General features: G+C 39.8%; 1 protein-coding gene across 4 annotated transcripts in view; it reads left to right on the top strand.

The window, feature by feature from the left end:
- Positions 1-26575, top strand: part of LOC124788284 (origin recognition complex subunit 2) — a 107470-nt gene that overhangs the window by 65181 nt on the left and 15714 nt on the right. For all 4 annotated transcript variants that reach the window (XM_047255513.1, XM_047255515.1, XM_047255514.1 and 1 more), the window contains one exon: positions 5595-5727. In XM_047255513.1, coding sequence (XP_047111469.1) covers positions 5595-5727 — 133 coding nt within the window. The remainder of the gene's footprint in view (positions 1-5594; positions 5728-26575) is intronic.

The raw sequence follows: 26575 nt of genomic DNA, 5'->3' as shown, positions 1-26575 counted from the left end.
CAGTTGAATGGAATGGACAGTGTCTTGAAAGGAGGATATAAGATGAACATCAACAAAAGCAAAACAAGGATAATGGAATGTGGTCGAATTAAGTCAGGTGATGCTGAGGGAATTAGATTAGGAAATGAGACACTTAAAGTAGTAAAGGAGTTTTGCTATTTGGGGAGCAAAATAACTGATGATGGTCGAAGTAGAGAGGATATAAAATGTAGACTGGCAATGGCAAGGAAAGTGTTTCTGAAGAAGAGAAATTTGTTAACATCGAGTATAGATTTAAGTGTCAGGAAGTCATTTCTGAAAGTATTTGTATGGAGTGTAGCCATGTATGGAAGTGAAACATGGATGACAAATAGTTTGGACAAGAAGAGAATAGAAGCTTTCGAAATGTGGTGCTACAGAAGAATGCTGAAGATTAGATGGGTAGATCACATAACTAATGAGGAAGTATTGAATAGGATTGGGGAGAAGAGAAGTTTGTGGCACAACGTGACCAGAAGAAGGGATCGGTTGGTAGGACATGTTCTGAGGCATCAAGGGATCACCAATTTAGTATTGGAGGGCAGCGTGGAGGGTAAAAATCGTAGAGGGAGACCAAGAGATGAATGCACTAAGCAGATTCAGAAGGATGTAGGTTGCAGTAGGTACTGGGAGATGAAAAAGCTTGCACAGGATAGAGTAGCATGGAGAGCTGCATCAAACCAGTCTCAGGACTGAAGACCACAACAACAACAACAACAACAGAGTGAGAGAGAGAAAATGGTGTGCAGTCCATACACCTCAGGATATTTAATAAGAGAGAACCATTTATATAGTAAAATTATACAAAAAATCCATTGTAAGAATGAAGAAGAAAAAATAAAACAGAAGGTAATAAATCCAGAACATCTTACCCAAGTACTTGAAGGAGGAGGAAACACATAGAGCAGGACTTCAAAAATCTTTATGCTTCTAAGAGAGTGTTCCATGGCCTGCTTACTTACGTACATTTTGGGAAAGGAGCATCCAAATACAGTGAAGTAACTTTTTTTGGAAGAAGCTGGCCTTTTGGATGCAGCAAATCATCGCCGGAAAAATGTAGTTCATGGTTTACTGTTAAAATACAAAAAATTAACATGTGGAAGTTAATGATGGAAAGAGGTGATACTGTAATGATGATTCTAGTTTTTGTAAATACAGCTCTATCAACTTAAAACTTAGTTCATGGTTTACTGTTAAAATATAAAAAATTAACATGTGGAAGTTAATGGTGGAAAGAGGTGATACTGTAATGATGATTCTAGTTTTTCTAAATATAGCTCTATCAACTTAAAACTTTGTCTTGTTACACAACATACAGATACGTTGCACTATGATTAAAAAGGACGACAGAAGAAATGGTAACTGGCATCATTCCAGCACCCATAACAAAATGTTCTACACTAATTCTTCTTCATGCATCTTCATTGTTGGGTTTTGTAGAAAATTTTATTTGTTCATTGGGAACTGAAGAAAATTGCCAGTTACTGTGAAATCATGGATGGAAACAATTTCAGTAGTCTTATCAACCCACTTGCCGACCCAGTTTAACCCTCACAAAATAAGCAAGAATAAAGCCAAACTTTTCAATTCAAAAATATTAATTATTTTTGATATCCACTTATTGTGGTTCTTGCAAAATGATAAATTGAGCCTTGGAATAGGAAAACATTATTAAAATACTTTGATACTTATCTAGTTGAGTTGGAGGTGTCAGAGATTGATAAGCATTGCTGCAGAATTCCTGAGGTGAAAATGTTGAAATTTTTCATATTCTTAACTGGCTTTCTTGTTGTGAGGATTTTGTTTCTTTAAAAAGTCGCAAAATAACTCACTTCTTCATTTATTCACACAAACCAAATAGCACATCTACTGCCTCACACTACTACCAAAGATATTCATGCCACTAATAGTAGTGGTGGTGGTAGTAGTAGTAGTAGTAGTAGTAATAATAATAATAATAATAATAATAATTGGAAAGTGAGGGAAGTTGTGTAAATGTAGCCCATAGATGGCTGTAATGAAGATAAATAAATAATAAATAAAATAATAATAATAATAATAAATAACTTTTTGAAAATTAAACAATCCTATGTATTATAAGAAATGATATATGATATAGCTCCATTAGGTAATTCAAAACAGTCCTCCGGAGTATATACGGTTACTGATGACAAGTATGGTCCTGAAGATGATGATGTAGCAACATTGAAACTAGTCGCCAATAAAACCAACACCTTAATACAGCTGGAGGAATTACATCATTTTTCAACATTATTATAGCAGCTGACGTCCCAAGTGTCCGTTTTAATTATGGATATACGAAGATGACATATCTAGTAGCTCACTGAAACAGGGCATTTTTCCAGATAGACTGAAATACGCTATTGTTAAACCACTGGATAAAAAAGGGTATAGATCTGCCCAGTCTCACTTCTGACAGCTTTATCAAAATTCTTGTAAAAATGAAGTACTAACAAAATGTCTATTTGGTTTTCAGAAAGGCTTTTCAACAGAAAATGCTATATATGCTTTCATTGATCAAATATTAAATGCACTGAATAACCGAACATCACCCATTGGGATATTTTGTAATCTCTCAAAGGCTTTTGATTGTGTGAATCATGCAATTCTTCTAGACAAGCTTAAGTATTGTGGTATTATTGGGACAGTGCACAAATGTTTAATTCATACTTAACTGGAAGAATGCAGAAGGTTGAAATTAACAGTACAGATAGTCTGCAAAAACCAGCAGAGTCCTTTAACTGGAGCGGTATTAAGGACGATGTCCCACAGGGTTCAGGCTTCGGTCCCTTATTGTTCTTTATATATATTAACGACTTGCCACTCTATATTCATGAAGATGCAAAGCTAGTTCTTTTTGCTGATGAAACAATTATAGTAATCGCACCCAACAAGCAATAATCAGTTGAGGAAATTGCACATCATGTCTTTCAGAAAATTATTTAGTGGTTCTCTGCAAATGGACTCTCACTAACCATCAGCAACTGGCCACAAAATCCTTAACAATTTTGGACTCTCACTAAATTTTGAGAAAACACAGTTTATACAATTCTGTACAGTAAATGGCATAGTACTATTGATAATATAGACTATGGACAGAAGTCCGTTGCTAAGACAGAATATTCAACATTTCTGGGTGTGTGCATTGATGAGAAATTGAATTGGAAGAAACACATCGATGATATGCTGAAATGGTTAGGTTCAGCTACTTATGCTGTTAGGGTTATTACAAATTTTGATGATAAACATATCAGTAAATTAGCCTACTATGCCTATTTTCATTCGCCGCTTTCATATGGTGTCATATTTTGGGGCAATTCGTCATTAAGAGGGAAAGTATTCATTGTACAAAAGTGTCTAATCAGAATAATAGCTGGAGCTCACCCAAGATCACCTTGCAGACATTTATTTAAGGAACTCGGGATATTCACAGTACTTTCGCAATACATATATTCACTTATGAAATTTGTCATTAACAACACTAGAAGAAATGATGATTTTCACTATTCTGGATTAAATCTCACTTTGGCACAGAAAGGGGTGAATTATGCTGCCACAAAAATCTTTGGTCATTTGCCAAATAGTATTAAAAGTCTGACAGATGGCCTATCAACATTTAAAATCAAATTAAAAGAATTTCTGAATGACAGCTCCTTCTACTCAATAGATGAATTCTTAGATATGAAGTAGTAACTGTAAAAAAATAAAAAAAATTAATTATTTAGTGTAAAGAAAACTTATTTTAAAGTGACACATTCCACATCATTACGAAATGTCATATTCATGATCTATGTAACAAGGATTAATGTATGTGTGGATACTGTAATCAACTCATTGACCTGCAATTAATGATAATCTGTACAAATTTATTTAAGCCTGACAGGATGCACAGCAGAAAATTTATACGATTTCATAATTAGTTTCATAAAATATAGTATTTCATCATTAAACATTACATGAGTATTTTCATTATTAAAATCTTCAAATTTTAATTACAATTAAATAAATGTTTCATTTGCCTACAGTTTTATTAATTGCATTTATCCACACTAATTAATCTGTACGAAGTGCACCATCTCATCTTATACTTAAAACTATTAATTAATACATGTTTACTTAATTAACACAAAGGCTTGAGCAAATTTCTATTAAAGTATTTTCAAGATAGTCTCAAATGCTACTAAACAATAATTAGTGTAAGTTGAAAATCAAGACATCACTAAAAGTGAACTATATAATAAAAATTTCTGCATATCTTGTTCTTCACTAATCAGGACTATCTAATATCACAATAAGTGAATCTCCTTCTAATAGATTACATGAGGGACAGCTGGGCACTGCTGACACACAGGCAGTCTTGCAGCTGCACTGTAGCATTTGCAATTGCATTCCACTGGCCGAACACACACAGGCAGAGTTGACCAAGTTGCTGGTGCATGTGCAGAATGTGTGTGACAGACCCGTCTGGCAGGTAGCCTACACTACTCACACTTCCTACGAACATAATGAGGGGTGGGCAGGGGGTGACCTTGCCCCATGGGACAGTGTTGTAACAGCCTGGAATAAGGCTTGTTTCTGTGCCTAACATTTAGTCTCCTAATGCTGGAGATCCTCAGAGGGAACTACCAAATTCTGTTCTCTGAAACTATAATTTTATTAAGGTCCAGTCATTACAATGCTATAATGTACAGAGACGCTAAGAAATTCAACTTTAACAGAAAAAGTTGTGGGTCTTGATGTTGAATAAAACAAACCACTAACTCTTTTTCCCCATACAAGCTCCATATCATACGTTGGTATAACTCTCCAATCTTTGGCAGTGGTCAGATGACTTCAAGTCACAGTTACGTCTAAATGCTTTTGGCAATGTCTGCTTGCTGAAGTTTGAAAGCTAACTAACAACATGTTTATAGCCCCTGAGGATGCTTCCAACATTAGGAGAGAACATGTTAGTTACAGAAACATACCTTATACTACAGCCTAATGCCTGTAGCAGAGAAATTATAGAGATTGTTTTAGGATTTGTAGTGAAGCTGCCTTTATATGCTGTGGCTGAACTGTCTTACAAATACAGGTGTATTGCTGAGAGTTCCACTGTATCACTGTCATTTTACAAAGTAATCACAAATAAGAGCCAATGATGTGAAGAGCAATAAAAATGCATGCTAGTCAATGTAGAATAATTGATCAAGGATGTTGCAAATTAAGTTTCATTATGTGAATGTTTTGAAATATGCTAGTGGAGTCATAATGCAGATGTGAAGAAATGAATTTGCAGTTACATATAATATTGTGCAACTTTTTGTTTCATTAATTCTGACAGCAGTTCATGGAATAGATGAACTGTCAATAACACATTTATTTAAATTTAGATGTAATTGTTAATAGAAACTGTAGCTCTAGTTTATGGCAGTTACTTCATGTGTTAATAAATACTTTCATTTCTATGAGTCCCTAGATATTCTCCTTCATTTACCATTTCTTACCTCCTTCAAGTAATCACCTTTGTTATGCTGTAGTTTAAAATTATATTATTTTGTAATTGTAACTTTCAGGGAAGGCTTCAGTATCCTTCTGTATGGTGTGGGATCAAAAAGGAAGCTCCTGCAGTCTTTTCAGGAAACAGTTATGGATGAGAGTGACGTGCTTGTTGTCAATGGATTTTTCCCAAGTCTTTCAATCAATGAGGTGAGTGTTATCAAATGAATGGAAAGTGAATTAAAACTCGAGAATACAGGACCAAAGAAGATGAAATGACAGATAAAGTGGGTCTTGTTGTCATATTTTTCAATTGGAGGGGACAGTTATCTTTAGTGGTTTATTTTTACACTACTGGCCATTGAAATTGCTACACCAAGAAGAAATGCAGATGATAAACTGGTATTAATTGGACAAATATATTATACTAGAACTGACATGTGCCGATCAAGGTGGCGCAGTGGTTAGCACACTGGACTCACATTCGGGAGGACGACGGTTCAATCCCGTCTCCAGCCATCCTGATTTAGGTTTTCCGTGATTTCCCTAAATCGTTTCAGGCAAATGCTGGGATGGTTCCTTTGAAAGGGCACGGCCAATTTCCTTCCCAATCCTTCCCTCACATGAGCTTGCGCTCCATCTCTAATGACCTCGTTGTCGACGGGACGTTAAACACTAATCACCACCACCACCAACTGACATGTGATTACATTTTCACGCAATTTGGGTGCATAGATCCTGGGAAATCAGTACCTAGAACAACCACCTCTGGCCGTAATAACAGCCTTGATACGCCTGGGCATTGAGTCAAACAGAGCTTGGATGGTGTGTACAGGTACAACTGCCCATGCAGCTTCAACACGATACCACAGTTCATCAAGAGTAGTGACTGGCGTCTTGTGACGAGCCAGTTGCTCGGCCACCATTGACCAGACGTTTTCAATTGGTGATAGATCTGGAGAATGTGCTGGCCAGGGCAGCAGTCGGACATTTTCTGTATCCAGAAAGGCCCGTTCAGGACCTGCAACATGCGGTCGTGCATTATCCTGCTGAAATATAGGGTTTCTCAGGGATCGAATGAAGGGTAGAGCCACGGGTCGTAACACATCTGAAATGTAACGTTCACTGTTCAAAGTGCTGTCAATGTGAACAGGAGGTGACCGAGACATGTAACCAATGGCACCCCATACCATCATGCCGAGTGATATGCCAGTATGGTGATGCCGAATACACGCTTCCAATGTGCGTTCACCGTGATGTCGCCAAACATGGATGTGACCATCCTGATGCTGTAAACAGAACCTGGATTCATCTGAAAAAATGACGTTTTGCCATTCGTGCACTCAGGTTCGTCGTTGAGTACACCATCACAGGTGGTCCTGTCTGTGATGCAGCATCAAGGGTAACCGCAGCCATGGTCTCCGAGCTGATAGTGCATGCTGCTGCAAACGTCGTCAAGCTGTTCGTGAAGATGGTTGTTGTCTTGCAAACATCCGCATCTGTTGACTCAGGGATCGAGATGTGGCTGCACGATCCGTTACAGCCATGCGGATAAGATGCCTGTCATCTCAACTGCTAGTGATATGAGGCCATTGGGATCCAGCACGGCGTTGCGTATTACCCACCGATTCCATATTCTGCTAACAGTCATTGGATCTCTACCAATGCGAGCAGCAATGTTGTGATACGATAAACCGCAATCGCGATAGGCTACAATCCGACCTTTATCAAAGTCGGAAACATGATGGTATGCATTTCTTCTCCTTACATGAGGCATCACAACAGCATTTCATCAGGCAACTCCGGTCAACTGCTGTTTGTGTATGAGAAATCGGTTGGAAACTTTCCTCATGTCAGCACGTTGTAGGTGTGGCCACCTGTGCCAACCTTGTGTGAATGCTCTGAAAAGCTAATCATTTGCATATCACAGCATCTTCTTCCTGTCGGTTAAATTTTGCATTTGTAACACGTCATCTTCGTGGTGGTAGCAATCTTAATGGCCAGTAGTGTAGTTGTAATTTTGATGGGCCACTGTTTTCAAAGCAATACTCTCTACCAGTCAGATTGGCTTTTTGATGGACTGCAGTGCTTAGTGCACTTGTTTTTTTTCTACTTAGTAGGAATATTTTCAGTTATTTTGGATAAAGCCAAATGAAGTTCTTACGAATGTGTCAGTTGCCGTTGTACTTAAAGAAAAAGGATTCCATCTCTGTAGATTGAGCCCACTTCATGTGTAGGCACAGTGTACTAACAAAAACTGTTGAAAGAGTATATTTGTTTATCACCTTCAGAATACAATACTTGTACCTTGCTTTGCTTTAAAAGCTGGTCGTTGTTTGCATGAAATACTTCTTGAGCCTAAAACTGAAGTTTGTGAATGTTGTGTTACATTGTTGTCTTTCTTCCTAATCAGAATACTTATATTTATCGGTGAAAAGAAAACAGTTATGCTGTTGAGACACTTGACAAGAAAAGTTTATTTTATGAGATCTTCTTTGAGTTGCTCATCAAATATTAACTCATGTTTGATTTATACAGTGGTCTCACTGAAATTTTTGATACATTGAATCAGACTTCCTGCTATAACGAAGACACGTGAAATTGCAGGCAGGCACAATTAAGACACTTACATAAAGCCTTCGGCCACAGCCTTCATCCGTAAAAGACGCGCGCACACACACACACACACACACACACACACACACACACACAAGCAAAGCACACCTCGTGGACACACGACTGCCAACTCAAGCATCTCGGGCCGGAATGCAGCTATCAAGTGAGATGCAAACACCAATCTGGAGGGGTGGGGAAGAGGAAGGGCTTGTAGTGTACAGGTGAGGAGAGAGACAAACGCTGTCTAGTGGAGTATGGTACTAGACTGCCAACAGGCACAGTGCCAGGAGGTTGTGGGACAGGGAGGTGGGGGAAAAAGGAGCAAAGAAGGAGAGGGGCAGAGAAAAGAAGAGCGAGTGCATTGACAGAGGGCTGCAAATAGACAGGGTGGGAGATGAGAATGGGAGGAGATGATAGGACAGCAGCGATGGAAACTGTTGGGTGGATGTTGTGTCACCATAGATTGAGGCCAGGATAAATATGGGAGCAGAGAATGTGTTGTAATGATAAACTCCCACCTGCGCAGTTCAGAGTAGCTTGTGGTGGAGGGAAGGATCCAGATGGCTGGGGTAGCAAAGCAGCCATTGTAATCAAGTATTTTATGTTCAGCTGCATGTTGTGCCGCAGGTGGTCTACTTTGCTCTTGGCCACATTTTGTGGGTGGGTGTTCATCCTGGTGGACAGCTGGTTGGTGGTCAAACCATTATAAAAGAGTGTGCAATGACTGCAGCAGACTTGGTAAATGACATGGCTGCTTTCACATGTGGCCCAGCACTTGATGGGGTAGGATAAACCCGTGACAAGACTGGAATAGAATGCTGGGTGGATGGGTTGGACAGGTTTTGTACCTGGTTCTTTCCTGGGGATATGATCCTTGTGGCAAGGGGTTGGGATTGGGAATGGCATAGGGATGGACTAAGATGTTGTGCAGACTGGGTAAGCGACGGAACATCATTTTATACCAGGTGGGAAGTATCTTCGGTAAGATGTCCCTCATTTCAGGACAGGATGAGAGGTAATCAAAGCCCTGGCAAAGGATGTGGCCCAGCTGTTCCAGTCAAGGGTGGTGCTGATGAAGGCAACATTTCTTTGTAGCTGGTTTATGGGAGTGATGGGAGGATTGTGGGTGTGAGGGGAAATGGGATGAGAGATCTGTTTGCAGACTAGGTCTGGGGAATATAGTGCCTATCTGTGAAGGCCCTAGCAAGACCCACAGCATACTGAGGAAGGGAGTTTTTGTCACTGCAAATATGTTGTCCCCGGTTGGCCAGGCTGTATGGGAGGGATTTTTTGGTGTGAAAGGGATGACAGCCATCAAAATGCAGGTACTGTTGATGGGTTTAATGTGGGTAGAGGCGCAGATGGAGCCATCAGAGAGAGGAAGAGGTCAACATCTAGGAAGGTGGCACACTTAGTTGAGGAGAACCACATAAAGCGGATGGGAGAGAAGGTGTTGAGGTTGTGAAGGAACAAAGATCGAGCGTCTCGGCTCTGAGTCCAGATCAGGAAGATATCATCAGTGAACCTGAACCAGACTTTAGGTGTGGTGTTTCGGGAGGCTAGGAAAGTCTCCTCTAGATGGCCCATAAAAAAGTTGGCATAGGAGGGTGCTGTGCGTGTGCCCATGGCTGTGCTGCAGATTTCTTTATATACCTTCCCTTAAAATGAGAAGTAGTTGTGGCTTACGATAAAGTTAGTGAGGTGTATGATGATTGAGGCAGCGGGTTTGGAGTCTGAAGGACATTAGGAAAAGTAGTGTTCAATGGTGGTAAGACCGTGGGCATGAGGGATGTTAGTATTTAGGGAGGTGGCATCAACAGTGATGAGTAGGGATCCAGGAAGTAAAGAGGTGGGGATGGTGGAGAGTTGGTGAAGGAATTGGTTGGTGTCTTTGCTGTGGGAGGCTAGATTATGGGCAATTGGTCCATGAGGGCTGAAATTCTTTCAGTGGGGAGGGGGGGGGGGGGGGGGGGGGTGCACAATAGCTACCCACGATGGGGCATAAGGTGTGTATGTGTGGAGTGTAATAGGGCTGAGGAGGGAAATGGATTCAAGGGAGATGTTCTGGGAAGGGCCTAAGGCATTAAGCAGGGATTGGAGTTTGTGCTGGACTTCTGGGATAGAATCACTCTGGCAGAGATTATAGGAGGAGACAGATAATTGGTGGAGGCCTTCTGCCAGGTAGTCACTGTGATTCATAACAACAGTGGTGGGACCTTTGCCTGCGGGTTGGACGATTAGGTCAGCATTTGTTTTGAGGTAGTATACGGCTGTTCTTTCTTTTCCTGAAAGGCTGGAGTTTTGAGGAAGGGACTTGGGGAAAGATGGTGAAGCTAAGATGGAAGTAAGGAATTCTTGGAAAGTGACCAGTGGGTGATTAGGTGGGTGGGGGAAGGATCACGATCGGATGGGGTATGAACTGGAAGACAGGGTCTAATGTTGGAACTAGGGGGGTTTTGGTTGGACGGATTGGTGGTAAAGAAGTGCTTCTATTGCAGGGATGAGGAGGAGGAGAGTAGATCTCTGACAAGTTGAGCATCATTAAATTTGGGTGTAGGGCTAAAGGTGGGGACTTTGGGTGGGACTGAAACTTCTGTGAAGCTGAGGGTTTTGGTGGAAAGGTTAACAATAGTGTTACAGGAATGTTTTGGCTCTGGATTTGGCGGAGAGCTGGTAGGGAGTTTTGGGGATGTGGCAAGTTGAAAAGGGCAGCTAGGAGGGTTTATCTGCTATGACGGGTGGACGAAGAAGAACCCTGTGGGTACAATAGGGGTTGGATAGTGGTGCCCCGAGGTGGCAGTAGGATGTCAGAAGGTTGCTTAACTTGTGGAGGTGATGTCTACAATGCTCCTTCATGTGGTGGAGAGAAAGGGATTCAATTTGAGAGATGTGATGTATGGAATAGGGATTGCAGAGTAGAAGAATCTTGTGGAGGGCAAAGGGATGCGTGTGCCATGGGCATGTATTTTTGCAGTACCAGGTTTGTGAGGGCCAGGGATTGATGGAATCCGAAAAGGCATAGGTTATTGTGAAATAAGGGGTGTGATTCAGAGAAAGGAATATTTACAGCTAGGCCATTTGGAGGAATTCCATGGTTTAGGCAGCATTTGAGAAACAGGATGTGGGACTGGGTTTTAGCCAGGGAAAGGGATACTTTTCTGAACTGGTGCAGAAAGCTGGAGCAAGAGTCCATTGTGGCAGGAATGGTGTAAAGAAAATGGGAATGTTGCAGAAATGGGCAAAAAGGTGTTGATGGTTGTGAGAGGAGCTGGATAAGTGAAAAGACGCATAAAGATGCATAAAAAATTCATAAAGACATACAGAAATATGCAGACACACGCAAAGATATCTACAGATATGTAAAAATATGCACAAATACATAAAAGTATACAAAAATATGTGGTGCTGCATGAAACCACATAAAAATATGCACAAATACATTAAAAACATAACAGAAACATGGGTGAAATGTGGAACAATAAAGTTTTTTTTTTTTTTTTTTTTTTTTTTTTTTTTTTTTTTTTTTTTTTTTTTTTTGCGATAAGCGAAGAGAGAGGGGGGGAGGACTGGTTTAGGTCAAGGATCAGGAGTTCGTGTGGCACAGGCAGGTATGGAAAACAAAACGTGGGATCAATGGATAAATATAATTAATATAATTATAACCGTTGGAGGTAAGAATCTGGGGCATTGGATTTGGCATCAAGAATCCACGAAGTCTGTGTTATGTGTGGATGATCATTGATACACTGTGGCTCGGAAGCAGATGCGGTTCCCATTCTCAGAGGTGTGCTTGCTTGTGTGTATAAATTGTATGTGTCTTTCTTTTAGTGATGAAGGCTGTGGGTGAAAGCTTTACGTAAGTGTCTTTTACTTGTGTCTGTCTGCAACTTGACCTGTCTTCTTTATGGTAAATAGCAATCTGTCTTTTCCTAAATTGTTGATATTCCTATCTGGAGTTTCCATTGTTTGAAACAGACTTCTGCTTTTTCATAAATGTATTATTCTAAATCAAATTACCTAATGAAGTAGTGTGATGGTTAGGACACAGCTAATTTCCTTTAAAATATTTATCCTTTCATAGCTTGTTGTAACCTTGTCATTGAAAGGACATTTAAATCTAATAATGCTTGCTTCCACTAACCATGTCATACTCTGACACGTTATTTCAAGCTACTTACTAAGAAAATTGTGATGTGGCTCCTTGGGAACATTATTTAAAAACACTTCTTAAGTAGACACAGCTATTTCTGAACACTCAAAATTATTTTCACAACTACTTTACATTGAGACAGGTTTGAACTGCAGAGTAAATTCCCATATTTATGGGCCCATGAAATCACAAGAAGTGTCCATGTTAGGTTCCATTGCCAGAGTGAAAGAAGCAGGTAGACCTCTTTTCTTACAAGTGGTTGAAGAGCTTAGGAAGACATGCTCCATATTGCAAATATGTAGTTGTTATCCTATATTGTTGTCACCATTGTCTTCATGGTCGTTTTCTTCTTCTTCTTCTTCTTCTTCTTCTTCTTCTTATGCAGTCCAGAGACTGGCTTGATGCAGCTCTCCAGGTTGATGTACACTGAGGTGACAGTCATGGAATAGTGATATGCACTTGTGCAGATGGTGGTAATATTGTGTACACAAGGTATAAAATGGCAGTGCATTGATGGAGTTGTCATTTGTACTTGGTGATTCATGTGAAAAGGTTTTTGATGTGATTGTGGCTGCACAATGGGAATGACAGACTTTGAACGCAGAGTGGCAGTTGGAGCTAGATGCTTGGGGCATTCTGTTTTGGAAATTGTTGGGGGATTCCATATTTCAAGATCCACAGGGTCAAGAGTGTGGTGAGAATACCATATTTCAGGCATTACCTATCATCATGGACAGTGCAGTGATAGATGTCCTTCACTAAACAACTGGGAGCAGTGGTGCTTGCATAGAGTTGTCAGTGCTAACAGGCAAGGAACTTTGTGTGAAATATCGACAGAAATCAGTGTGGGACGTATGACAAACATATCTGTTAGGACAGTGTGGTAAAATTTGGCGTTAATGGGCTTTGGTAGTAGATGACTGATGCAAGTGCCCCTGCTAACAGCATGACTTTGGCTGCAGCATCTCTCCAGGACTCATGACCACATAAGTTGGTCCCCAGAGGACTGGAAAACCATGGCCTGGTCAGATGGGTCTCAATTTCAATTGTTAATAGCTGATGGTAGGGTTCGAGTGTGGTGCAGACCCCACAATGCCATGGACCTGGTTTGCCAACAAGGCACTGTGCAAGCTGGTATTGACTCCATAATGGTGTGGGCTGTATTTACATGGAATGGACTGCATCCTCTGGTCCAGATGAAGTGCTCATTGACTGGAAATTGTTGTGTTCGGCAGCCTGGAGGCAATTTGCAGTCATCCATTGACTTCATGTTGCCAGACAGTGATGGAATTTTTATAGATGACAATGCACTATGTTACTGGGCCACAATTGTTCGTGATTATTTGAAGAATATTCTAGGTGGTTTGAGCAAATGATTTGACCAACTGGATCACCCGACATAAATCCCATTGGACATTTATGGGACATAATTGAGAGGTCACTTTGCGCACAAAAGCCTGCACTGGCCACACTTTCGCAGTTATGGATGGCTATAAAGGCTGCATGGCTCAATATCAGTATGGAAAGTCTAGATCGCTGAGTCGTAGGCAAGAACAGTGAAAAAGTATGCTAGTCATTGAATTAAGTTCTTCATCATACATGGACAACTTGCAATCATTTACATGAGCACAAATCACTCACACACACACACACACACACACACACACACACACACACACACACACACACACACGCACGGCACGCGCGCGCGCGCGCAAAAACAGACATTGGCACTGACATCTCCTGCAATTGAGTTGGACGTAAGCACCCAGAGAGGACAGTGAGCAATTGTGGTGTGTTTTTTTCTATGTTTAATGAAGGAGTAGCCCAATAGCTCAATATATCCAGTATTCTTTTTCATTGTGCCTGTCCATGACTCATCATCTCTGCTGTGTGGTGAATAACAATCTATCCATTCCATATTATTGCTTCTCTATCCAGGATTTTCATTTATTTTTCCATTATTTCCCTTTTATATCTATACCAGTACACCCCTAGTTCTGTAAAGAATCAAACTGTCACCTATAAAACAGCTACAAATATCTGATCACTTTACAAATGAGTTAATGTGTTAAATATTTGACGTTAAGCATGTAAGTGAGAAAATTTTTATAAAAGGTTTGAAACTATGCTTAAAGCCTGTTTGAAGTTGCCAAGTGCTCACATTGTGAAACCCTGTATTAATATAGTTTGGGTAATGTGCACTCCATTTTTAGTAGAAGCAAGTTTTTCGTGCATCTCAGTGCTTATGATGTTATAGCTCCTTAACAGTGTGTGTAACAAAAATGACACAATTTTGCAAGTGTATTCAACGATATATGTAGACATTGTCTACAAAGTGTGTTGTGAATAGACTCGTAGAGATACTAATAACTTAAAATGTCATGCCGGATGTTGGTGTTTCACTGTGCACCAACAGAAGCCAGTTTTTCACATATTAAAGGTATATGAAATCATATCTCCTGAGCTGTGTGGTGTACAATGATATAATTATGCAAGTACATTCAGTATTATTTGTGGGTTCTCTCTGAAAACGGCGTTGCAAGAAGAGTTGATAGAAAAGAAATGACAAATAAAAATGTCATGTCTGATGTTGAACTTTTACTGCGTGAACAGCGAAAATGTAGTAAGCAATAAACTTGTTTCCTTTCCTCATTTTATAGAGGGTGTTGGGGAGAAAAATTTTCACTGTGGTTTGAAATTGTGCGTATAGTTTATTGGAAGTCACCAAGTGCTCTCTTTCTCAATAACTGGGTGATTGTAGTATGGTTATTTGTATGTCATTAGTTATGCTGCTTTAAGAGAAACACAGTTTGTAACTATAATACTGGCTTTTAACTACAGAGCCAGCACTGCAACGAGAGCCATAAATGATATGAAGTCGATAGGTGAACTCTCCCTGGAAACAACCCTACGACTGTTTGAAGTCAAAGTTGAACCTGTTGCAATTTACGGATTGGAAAACATATGGATTCATCTGAAGAAGACAGACCTCGAAAAAATAGAGAAGCTGAAGGCGAATTACTTTAGAAGGGTGCTATGTCTCTCCAAATACACACTCTCATGGCTTGTGTATGAGTTGGCCAGAGAGCCCTTCTTCATAGAAGAGCTGCAACTGAAACACTTCAGTGACGACAGCCTACCAGGACTTACTGACAGAACTACATGAGAAGAAACACAAGATATGGAAGGATTTCTATGTTAACAGACACCATGACAAACCGTGAATGGACGCAGGGAGAATACGAACTCCGCCACATAGTGACAAGACTCTCTGTGTGTAGATTTCACCACAAACTGTGCAACACCTGGAGTTTTCACGGGCCCAGCACGAGCTGTATATCTGCGAGATGCGGGGACCAGTGCATGAGATGTCGTGTGTTAATCTGTAGGATGAGAACAGAATTGCTGGTGAAATTATGTAGTGACTAAGAAGAATAATAGTGAATAGAGAACAATTCCTATACTAAATGGCCAGTTTGGCTGCAATAAATCTATTATTTTAATACTTGCTGTATTATGTTAATCTTTTCACATAAAATTATACTTCTTAATGAGTAGATCATGACAGCATTTTAAATTTATAAATTTGGTGAATAATTATGTGAAATATTAAAAATCAATTTCTTTTTACCTTTGGAAGCCATTAGGCAGGCAGCCTGAAATTGGTGCCAGGTTTCGGGCTATACCCACTTCAGTCCTCTTATCGTGCTCCAATGTTGATCTCTTTCTACAATTACCCCCAGCCCCCCCCCTTTTACACCCCCTCCCCCCCCCATTCTCTCTCTCTCTCTCTCTCTCTCTCTCTCTCTCTCTCTCTCTCTCTCCCCCCCCCCCCCCCCTCCCCCCCCCCCCTCCCCTCTCCCTTCCAACACCAAATTAACTATCCCTTATACTTCAGGCTTCAAGATATGTCCTACCAACCTACCCCTCCTTGTAGGAAGGTTGGAGGTTGTGCCATAAAACTGTTTTCTCCTCAACTAGGTTTTTATTTAACTTTTATTTATGTTCATCATATAGCCTCTTATCATGATCCTATCAGTTCAATTCAGCTGACTTTCCATGCCCTTCAGCGTCTCTAACAGGATTTTAATGTCATTGTCAGACACTAAAATTGTAATTTTTTCTTCTCTCTGGACTTTAATTCCCTTTCTCCTTAGTTTCTGCTTCTGCTTGCTCATTTTAAAGATTGAGTAACATGGGGGTATGCTACACCTCTCTCTCACTTCATGCTTAATTTTTCCTTCCCCCATTTATGTTATTTGGCACTTAGAACTGCAGTCTTGTTTCCGTACCGTTTGTGGATAACTTTTTGCAACTCATCATTATTGTTTTGCTTATTTCTACAGTTTTCTGAAACCCATAGCAACATCTATCAGTTGTTCTATCTTTCTGGAAATAATTTCTTTTACTATTTTACCACTGAGCAAGTGCCCTGGCACTGATGACGGACGATGCTGTTGTATTTTGTGTGATTGTAACTCCAAATGAATGCACTGTGAATGGGCCATTGTTGTCACCATGTGTGACAGTCACAGGTGTGTACATTGTGACTGTATTAGGTGATTTATGAGAACTTTTAAAATCAGTTCTTCTTTCAGCATCTGCTATGAAATCAGTGTGCTTCCATATACTTTCTGACAGCAGTTCCTACTAGTCCAGTTATTTAAGTGTACAACATGCTCTATGTTCCAAAGTTGCACATCGTATTTCAAGTACATAATATACCAGAAAAATTGCACCTAAAGTTGCATTTTACTATAGAAATTGCTTATTGAAATCCTGGAACGTTTAAAAGAGTTATGCGTGTTTTTCAGGGAAACTTTGTGCAAATTTTTGCTTTATATTGCCACCACATGCTTCAGTCACTGGTAATGTGGTACTTGTTTTGAGGATGCCCAGTTGCTAAGCTCATTAGTGCAAGGATGCCCAATTGAAGTAATTAGTGCTGGAAGATGACATTCTAAGATACTGTACAGAATTGTCATCTAGTGCCAAGGAAAAAGAAATCTTACAATGGCAGAATCATCTGTCCAGGTAGAAAAAGAATGAATCAATGTCAGCATGGCTAAGACATATCCTAATTACAGTTTTGGCACTGTAGATAGTGTGGCACAGACTAATGGTGAAAATATTGTGAATGGTTTTCAAAGTTATAAGCAAGTGGACATTTTTGAAAAGTTTTTTAGTTATGAGTTGTTAAATAGTGTTATGAAAGGAACTATAAAGTGTGCAAAAGAGGGGAAAAACAAACCACATTTTGCTTCCTCAGTAGATAGGTTGAAAGATGACTTTGATGGTGGTGCCTGTTAACAATATTATACCTCATAATAAATGTCTTGAACTTTAAACACTTCCTTTTGTAGATAATAATGAAGTGAATGTCAGTGAAAATGTTCAAGGTACTAGAGCAGAAATTTGGTTACCACTATGGTAAAAAACTATCAGTTGTGAGAAATTTTTTATGCACATCTTTCAGCAAGTAAAGTAATGGCCATGTTTTATGGTTGTAATTATCTGGAGCAATTTTAAAAATGAAACCCATTAGATCTTGACATAAATGTTGGGCTTTGTTTGGAGGTAGTAGCTATTGTTATAATTTTGGTCTCTACTGTGGGAAAGATGCCCCTGACAATTCTCAACTTATGAAAACATGAGTTGTGAAATGAATTGTAACATATATCATGCATGTTATATACCTTGATACCATTTTTGGTTCATATGACCTGTCTGTGGAACTGAAAAAATAGAATTCTATGTGACAGGTACAACAAGACAAAATGACTCTTCATTGTCTTTTGTTACCGGGTAAAATCTTAGCACATGTCCTATCATCCTGCCAATTCTTCTTGTTAGTATTTTCCACATATCCACCTGAAAATTTGAAACTTTTATTTTTATGTTATAAAATAAAATTGAATTCTCACACAGAAACAATAATAAGCTCTCCTTAACTCATTGACATTCCTTTGTCTGTACTGTAGAGCTGCATTATAATATGTATTGGTGTATTGCTGATGTTCTCACTAATGTTTCCAACCTTACAGCCCTTGCACATAGGCCTGGGCTGTTGGAAGCTACAGCTCTACCAAGTTGTGAAATGGCGAGTTACAGTGCTGAACTCGGATGTGGGGGAAGCGGTATTCAAGTAATTGTTCAACCTTACCTAAATTGTGGAGGCAAATACAGGGGGCAGTTTCCTAAAACGGCATATGGCTCTTCATTTCTTAGTCCTTTTGCAGCACATTTCAATTTTTGTTTAGTTGTGTATCATTTGCCTTATTGAGTTTATTAATTTAATGCATAATAATTTCCCATACTGCCTTTCCTTTTTCTTATGACTTGCTAATGAGTTTTGCTGTATTACTTGCAGTGCATCTTTAAGTTTTGTTTGTAGCTTTTCCTCTGCATTAAATAAAACTCTTTCATCTTACCACAAGATGCTGCGATTGTAGGTGATGGCCACTGTTTCTCTCAGTTTGCACAGTAATAGTTTGTGACCCGTTTTAAGTCACAGTGTTGTAGGTATCTTTTTAAGAAGAACCATTCATTCATTCATTCATTCATTCATTCATTCATTGTGTTCCATAGGTCCCAACAAGGAAAACTTTCAGTTGTGAGGGCAAGTCGAGGCATACATTACCAAGAGTTTAAAAAAATAACAAAATATGTTTACTGTATTAATAATAAACTGTCACTATGTTGCTTAGTGCTGTTTTCACTTAGCTATCTAAATTTAGCCAAGTAAATTTTGAAAAAAAAAGACCATTTTGAAAAAAAAGAGAGAGAGAGAGAGAGAGAGAGAGAGAGAGAGAGAGAGAAGAGAGAGAGAGAGAGAGAGAAAGGACCTACTGCCTCCTCCATTTTATTACACATCTGCTGTTTACCTGTATTAGTATCTTAATATTTACCTGATTGAGGTTGTACTTTTTCAAAAAAATATTTTTACATCTATAAATATTGAGTCCTATATCTTATTTGTCATACAGTTTTGTAAGAAACACTGCTGCTTGCAGTTTAGCTAATAAAAAATTTGCAATTGTTGAATATAGATAGCCAGATAATTTAGAGAGAGAGAGAGAGAGAGAGGGAGAGAGAGAGAGAGAGAGAGAGAGAGAGAGAGAGAGACGCTAATGAGGAATTCTGTTTTGAACTTGTAGGGATTCCAAATTTATTGTTGTGTTAGATGGAAGCTTGTTGAAAATCTTCCCACCAGAGCAAATAATTCCATTCTGATGCCTAGGGCAGGGGAGCAAAGTCTACATAAAAATTATTTTTTATGTCTTGTGTAATGACTGTTTAAATCACAGTTTAGCTAAACCTGATTTTTATTACCAGCAGCAATAAGTGTTATTTTACTTTTTTTATGTTAAATGTGAATGACTGTTTAAATCACAGTTTAGCTAAACCTGATTTTTATTAACAGCAGCAATAAGTGTTATTTTACTTTTTTTGGGTTAAATGTGCTGTCCCAGAAGATAATTCCATAAGACAACAGAGAGTAAAAAATATTCAAAGTAAGCCACCTCTAATTGCCTTTAAGTCAACACAATAAGAAATTTTTCTGTGTGAATAACACACTGAACTGAGCTTTTGAATTAGGTTATCTGTGTGTTAGCTCCATTTTAACTTTTATTCAGCCAAACTCAAGAAATTTAACCTAGTGTGTTTCATTTAGTGTATGGCCATTAGTGTCTTCTTCTGGTGCGAACACATCTAAGGCTGTAAGATTTCATTCGTACAAGCGGGATGCCATTAATGCCACAACAAATCAGTTTAAAGGTCAAAAGGTAAAATTCTGTGTTCTGACCCTAGAAGGCCCAGTCATGCCCGATGAACCTCTGCGTCATCCTTTGTCAGTGGTGTCATTCAATGCGATATGGAGGGGTATGTGGAGAGTGCATCGCTGTAGCAGTCGTTGTCAGTTTTCTTTACTGTGGAACTGCTGCTAGTCAGTTGAATAGCTCCTCTCAGCTAGAGCACTCTGTACCAGTTCTCACACCAAGGAAAAATCCCTGGCAGTACCAGGAATCGAACCTGGCTCCTTCATATGATAGTCAGCCATGCTGACCACTCAATTATGGAGGCAGACAACACTTTAGTTTGCCATGTAGAGATTTGTGATCTATGCAATCACAGACCTTGGCAAGGTCACAGAATATATCAACAGGATAATTTTTCTTGCTTCGTTCTGCTAGGACTTCATTTGTGAGGTGGTGTTGTTGGTTTCTTTGTGGAGAATCTTTCGCGAAAGCCAAACTGAGAATCAGTTAACAAGTACTGCCCACTCAAATCAGTTGGCAGTCTATCATAAGCCACGTTCTCAAACACTTTTGAAAAGATTCTAATGAGTGATACAGGTCTTGAATTACAGGTGGTTTGCTTATTTCCAGTTTTGTAGTTTCTTTTTGAGAAAACAAGGCTCCATGTGGCTATGTTTAAGAAAGAGCTAAGTTTTCCATTAATGCTATCTGCTTTATAAATTTCTCCCCAGTCTTCTTCCTGTAATTTCTATCCAAACACTCTGTTTAAGGCACTGTTTATTGTTTTGCAGTACATCTGATAAATATATTTATTGCTAAAATTTGACCATCGTGGCCATATAACACACTGAGCATTGGTTTTACAGTTAAATCACTGCAAGTGGTTGGGTGTGGAATCATGTCGTCAGTAGCTGTTGCATTATTTGCTTCAATACTTGCAAGGAATTTTACTGTAGAAAATAATCCAAAGCTGGGCATCAACAACTCTTGGTGGTCTCACTCAGTACTAACTGATACAAAATTGAGATTGAAATCTCCACAGCCTAGTGAGTGATTCTCCAGTTAAGTTTGCATAACATGCTTAACACTGTTTCTGTCTGCCAAGAATGAAGTGCTCAGATTGAAAAAGTTGTAAGATCGGGGTGCAATCTTTCAACCCTATTGTTCAATCTATATATCAAAGAAGCAGTGGTGGAGAGAAAGGAAGATTCATGAATAGAATTAAAACTTCGGGTGAAAGGGTATCAGTGATAAGATTCAGTGATGATATTGCTATTCTCTGTGAAAGTAAAGAACTACAGGATCTCATGAATGGAATGAACAGTCTAATGAGTACAGAATATGTACTGAGAGTGAACCAAAGAAAGACAAAAATAATGATGAGTAGCAGAAATGATATTAACGACATTAAACTTAACATCGAAATTGGTGACCATGAAGTAGAGAAAGTATGGAAGTCTTCTACCTTGGAAGCAAAATAGCAAGTGATGGATGATGTAAGGAGGACGTAAAAAAGCAGACTATTGCAGGCAAAGTGGGCACAAAAGAAGTATCAAACATGGGCTTTAATTTGAGGAGGAAATGTCTGAGAATATGCTTGGAGTGCAGCATTGTATGGTTGTCAATTGTGGAATGTGGGAAAACCAAAAAAAGAAGAGAATTGATGTGTTTGAGGTGTGACACTATACAAAGATGCGGAAAACTGCATGGACTGATAAGACAACGAACAAGAATGTTCTCTGCTGAGTTGGCAAAGAATGGAACACGTAGAAAACACTAATAATAAGAAGAGACAGGATGACAGAATGTGTTAAGACATAAGTGAATAATTTCAACAGCACTAGAGAGAGCTGTAAAGGTTGAAAACTGTAGGGGCCATCAGAGATTAGAATACAATCAACAAATAATTGAGAAAATTGTGTGCTGCTCTGAGATGAAGGGTTTGGCACAAGGGAGGAATTCGTGGAGGGCTACATCATATCAGTCAGAAGATTGATTTTTTGGGGGAGGGGGGTGGAAGCTGATTTATGTAGCTTAAGATACTTTTGCTGCTAAGGGTAGCAGTTAATTTTGGAAATGATCTAACATATGAATGAATGTGTTAAGTTGTGATGTGTTTGTTACTGTGCTCCTTGTACCATACTACTAAATTTCCAGCAAAAATGGAAAATTTCTATACATAATTTCAATGGCACACCAAGCAAAGGAATCACATCACTATTGAGATTAATTTAATGTGTGTGTCATAGTAATGCAACTGATCTCACAACATTCTGCTGAAATGCATCATGCTAATTAAACATTAGTGAAGGTGACTAAAGCAGCAGAAATTATTTCATAAATTTACATTATAGTCATAGAGCTCGAACATGGATAAATTTATGCTTAAGATATATCTTGCCAATGGTCTGTACACTGGTGATACTAAAAGATGGATTAAAGTTATAAAAGCTGCAATTTTTTTTCCTCGAACTTATCACACAAAAATTGTAAAACTTGTCGCTTCTCGATCTGATCTCCCTGCAGCTGTGCACTTTTTTTTTCACAATGTTGATGTCATAATTCCGTGGCTGCTGCAAACACTTCTTTAGGAGCCTTATTTGACATCTGAAAAATTGATGATGAAATAAAGGCATAGCTAGTGAATGTGCGACCATGGAGAGAATCTTTCATTGTTGGAAAGAGCCAAGCCAGACCAGATAAGTAGGGAGCATTAATCACCTCAAAAGTTATTGTCATAAAGAAACTGCAGCATTGCATTTGCCTGATGCGCTGGTGCATTGCCTTGTTGAAAGAGCCTTTACCAGGTGTTTTTCACACAATGCTGGAAGGAACTTGGTCTTCATTAGATCTTGTAGGATGCGCCTGTGACCATAGTTCCCTTTGGTATGTGATGAGTAAGGATTATGCGATCACTAACCCAGAAGATGGCTGCCATCAGATTTTCAGCAAAGCTGCTTACCTGAAATTTTATGGTGACAATGAGTCTGTACTTCCATTGAGATGACAGGCACTTTGTTGTATCTATGTTTCACCCAATGTCACTGTCAGTGGAAAGGAAGTCTCATTCAACCCATCATCGTGTCTCAGCATTGCTCAGCTACATGCTATGTGCACAGCCTTCTGGTCCTCTGTCAGCTTCATGGCACCCACCTGGAGGACACTTTTCGCAATTTCAGGCTTTCATGCAGAGCTGTATGCACAGCTCCCATGGAAATATCAACTTGTGCAATGTGTTCTATACTCATTTGGCGATCCTCCAAAACAACTTTCACCACTTGCCCAGTAATTTTGTCAGACCAACTGGTGCGAGGTGGAGATTGTCTTGGGTGGTTGTCATGTGATGTTCTGCATGTTTTGAACTGTTGCACCCATTAACACACATTAGATACATCCATGACACAATCACCACATACTGTACTCAAATGGCGATGAATTTCTCTCGGTGTCACACTGTGCAAATTGAGGAAACAAATGATTACATGCTGTTTTTGTAATGAAAAGTTCATCATTTTAAGTAACAAGCATCATTCTCACCACTCCGCTGGAGTTGTGTGTGCTGTACAGTGCTGCAATTTCTGTCACATATTCACAATGAGTGCACACAACATGTTTGTATCTGTTTTCAGACAAGAGGGGAAAAAAAAAAAAAAAAAAACTGAGGTGTTGTAACTTGAATGCACCTCAAACAAGCTTGTGTCCCTGACCTACTATTGTGGTGCACATTCAAAAATCTGTTCATTAACCTGAAGGGCCTGGAACTTAAGTACATCTTTTACATAAATAGCCACTCCCATTTCTTTCTTATTAGTTCTACGCCAGTGTGCTACTAGCTTGTATCCATCAGAACGAATCTGTTCAGATTGTTGGTGTTGATCTCACTGCACTGAGGCAGATTCAAAAACAGTTGTTTTGTAGCATATCCAGTTTATGTTGTTAGGATTTGCTGCATATCATGCTCTAGTCAGTGAAAGACTAATATTTGTGTGTCTGGTCACTTTGTGAATATAATCACAAAACACTTTTCTGGTGACATGCTAGCCCATTTTTAACAACTGTTCATCCACATTTTTAACTGTCTTGGATGTGTACAAAATAACATCATCTGTATATTGAAGTGCGGAGCAAATAAATTGAAAGGGATTCATCTAAATTCCACTATTCAATGTATGGAACAGTGGGTTAAAATGCTTCTTATAGTAGAAACCTAGGTCCAGTTATTTGTTTGTCATTTGTATGTAAACCATTCTCTTTTGTAGATATGCTGAGATTCCAGTAATCTGGTAACCTAGTTTGTCCCAATTTCTCGTGCAGTGTTGGTATTTGAACGTTGCTGTTTGTCGATAGGATATGGAGGAAAAATACAATCAGTTACTTTCTTTCTTTGGAGTCAACAAAATACATCTGAAGAAATGGTAGATAAATTGCAGATCTATCCATGACACTTGAAAAAGCCAGATTGGGACTTCAATTGCAATTCATTGCATTCCAACCAATATTCTGGACAGTTTTTAATGGGTCTTCACAAGTGTTCTATACACATGAAGGCAAGGCAGAAAGGCCTATAAGGTGCAAAAATTCTAGCATCCTTCTCAGGTTTTAATATGGGAATAATCATATGAGTGGTCCATTCCTCCATTAGCTCTTGTTTCATTGAAGATAAAATTAAATAAAGTGTGGCTCAAGGTGAGTTCTTGTGCAGTGTATAGTGAATAATGTCAAGCCTAAGTGCAGTAACCTGAGAGGGTTTTAAGGCATTTTCTCATCTGTAACATGTAAATGAATTAAGGGAGACTGTGACTGCTATGTGCTGCCTGTGGAATTAGGGTCGATAAGATAGTGTAGCAGAATGTTCCATCCACAGATGTTTTCAATCTGGCGGTATTTCTCTGCAAAAGTTTTTTAATATTTGCATTTTTTGCGAAGCATCAGTGATGCTAGTATTGTTGTTTGCACTACTGCAATAATCAGGCTAGGATACTTTCTTGCGATGCTTAAAGTACTTCTTTTGATGGCATTCTCCCTTCTGTTTTCCAGATATTTTTGAAAGTTCTGTTCCTTAGATAATCCATGTTGTTGCATCTTCATACTAACAGAAAGGGAATTGTAAAATTATTATCCTATACACACAGAGTGCAGTAACTGTGTATCCATTCTGTGTACTGCATTAGTGAAACGCAGAAGTCACATTAATGCTGAGTATACAGGACGGTCACTGAACAATGGCATTACAAATTAGGCCATAATTGTAAATGTATTTCACAATATATTGAGAGAAGGATTACTGTCCACATGCAAGAGGAATATGCCACGGGCGAGAGAATTATTTCGTTCACTGAATACACATTGTGTTCTGGAGATCTCATCAAGGAGGAGAATAATCAGATCTTTGAAATGAAAGGATGTGTTATAAAGAGAATGCTAATAAACTGTTCTGCCTACTATGCTAGCTGCTGATTAACCATGGTTCTGTTTGTGTTATAACAACAAGAATTGGAAAATACACTCCTGGAAATTGAAATAAGAACACCGTGAATTCATTGTCCCAGGAAGGGGAAACTTTATTGACACATTCCTGGGGTCAGATACATCACATGATCACACTGACAGAACCACAGGCACATAGACACAGGCAACAGAGCATGCACAATGTCGGCACTAGTACAGTGTATATCCACCTTTCGCAGCAATGCAGGCTGCTATTCTCCCATGGAGACGATCGTAGAGATGCTGGATGTAGTCCTGTGGAACGGCTTGCCATGCCATTTCCACCTGGCGCCTCAGTTGGACCAGCGTTCGTGCTGGACGTGCAGACCGCGTGAGACGACGCTTCATCCAGTCCCAAACATGCTCAATGGGGGACAGATCCGGAGATCTTGCTGGCCAGGGTAGTTGACTTACACCTTCTAGAGCACGTTGGGTGGCACGGGATACATGCAGACATGCATTGTCCTGTTGGAACAGCAAGTTCCCTTGCCGGTCTAGGAATGGTAGAACGATGGGTTTGATGACGGTTTGGATGTACCGTGCACTATTCAGTGTCCCCTCGACGATCACCAGTGGTGTACGGCCAGTGTAGGAGATCGCTCCCCACACCATGATGCCGGGTGTTGGCCCTGTGTGCCTCGGTCGTATGCAGTCCTGATTGTGGCGCTCACCTGCACGGCGCCAAACACCCATACGACCATCATTGGCACCAAGGCAGAAGCGACTCTCATTGCTGAAGACGACACGTCTCCATTCGTCCCTCCATTCACGCCTGTCGCGACACCACTGGAGGCGGGCTGCATGATGTTGGGGCGTGAGCGGAAGACGGCCTAACAGTGTGCGGGACCGTAGCCCAGCTTCATGGAGACGGTTGCGAATGGTCCTCGCCGATACCCCAGGAGCAACAGTGTCCCTAATTTGCTGGGAAGTGGCGGTGCGGTCCCCTGCGGCACTGCGTAGGATCCTACGGTCTTGGCGTGCATCCGTGCGTCGCTGCGGTCCGGTCCCAGGTCGACGGGCACGTGCACCTTCCGCCGACCAC

This window comes from Schistocerca piceifrons, chromosome 3 (assembly GCF_021461385.2).
Source record: "Schistocerca piceifrons isolate TAMUIC-IGC-003096 chromosome 3, iqSchPice1.1, whole genome shotgun sequence".
NCBI classification, from domain to species: domain Eukaryota; kingdom Metazoa; phylum Arthropoda; class Insecta; order Orthoptera; family Acrididae; genus Schistocerca; species Schistocerca piceifrons.
The sequence above is the reverse complement of the archived record's forward strand: the minus strand, read 5'-3'. Positions and strand labels throughout refer to the sequence as shown.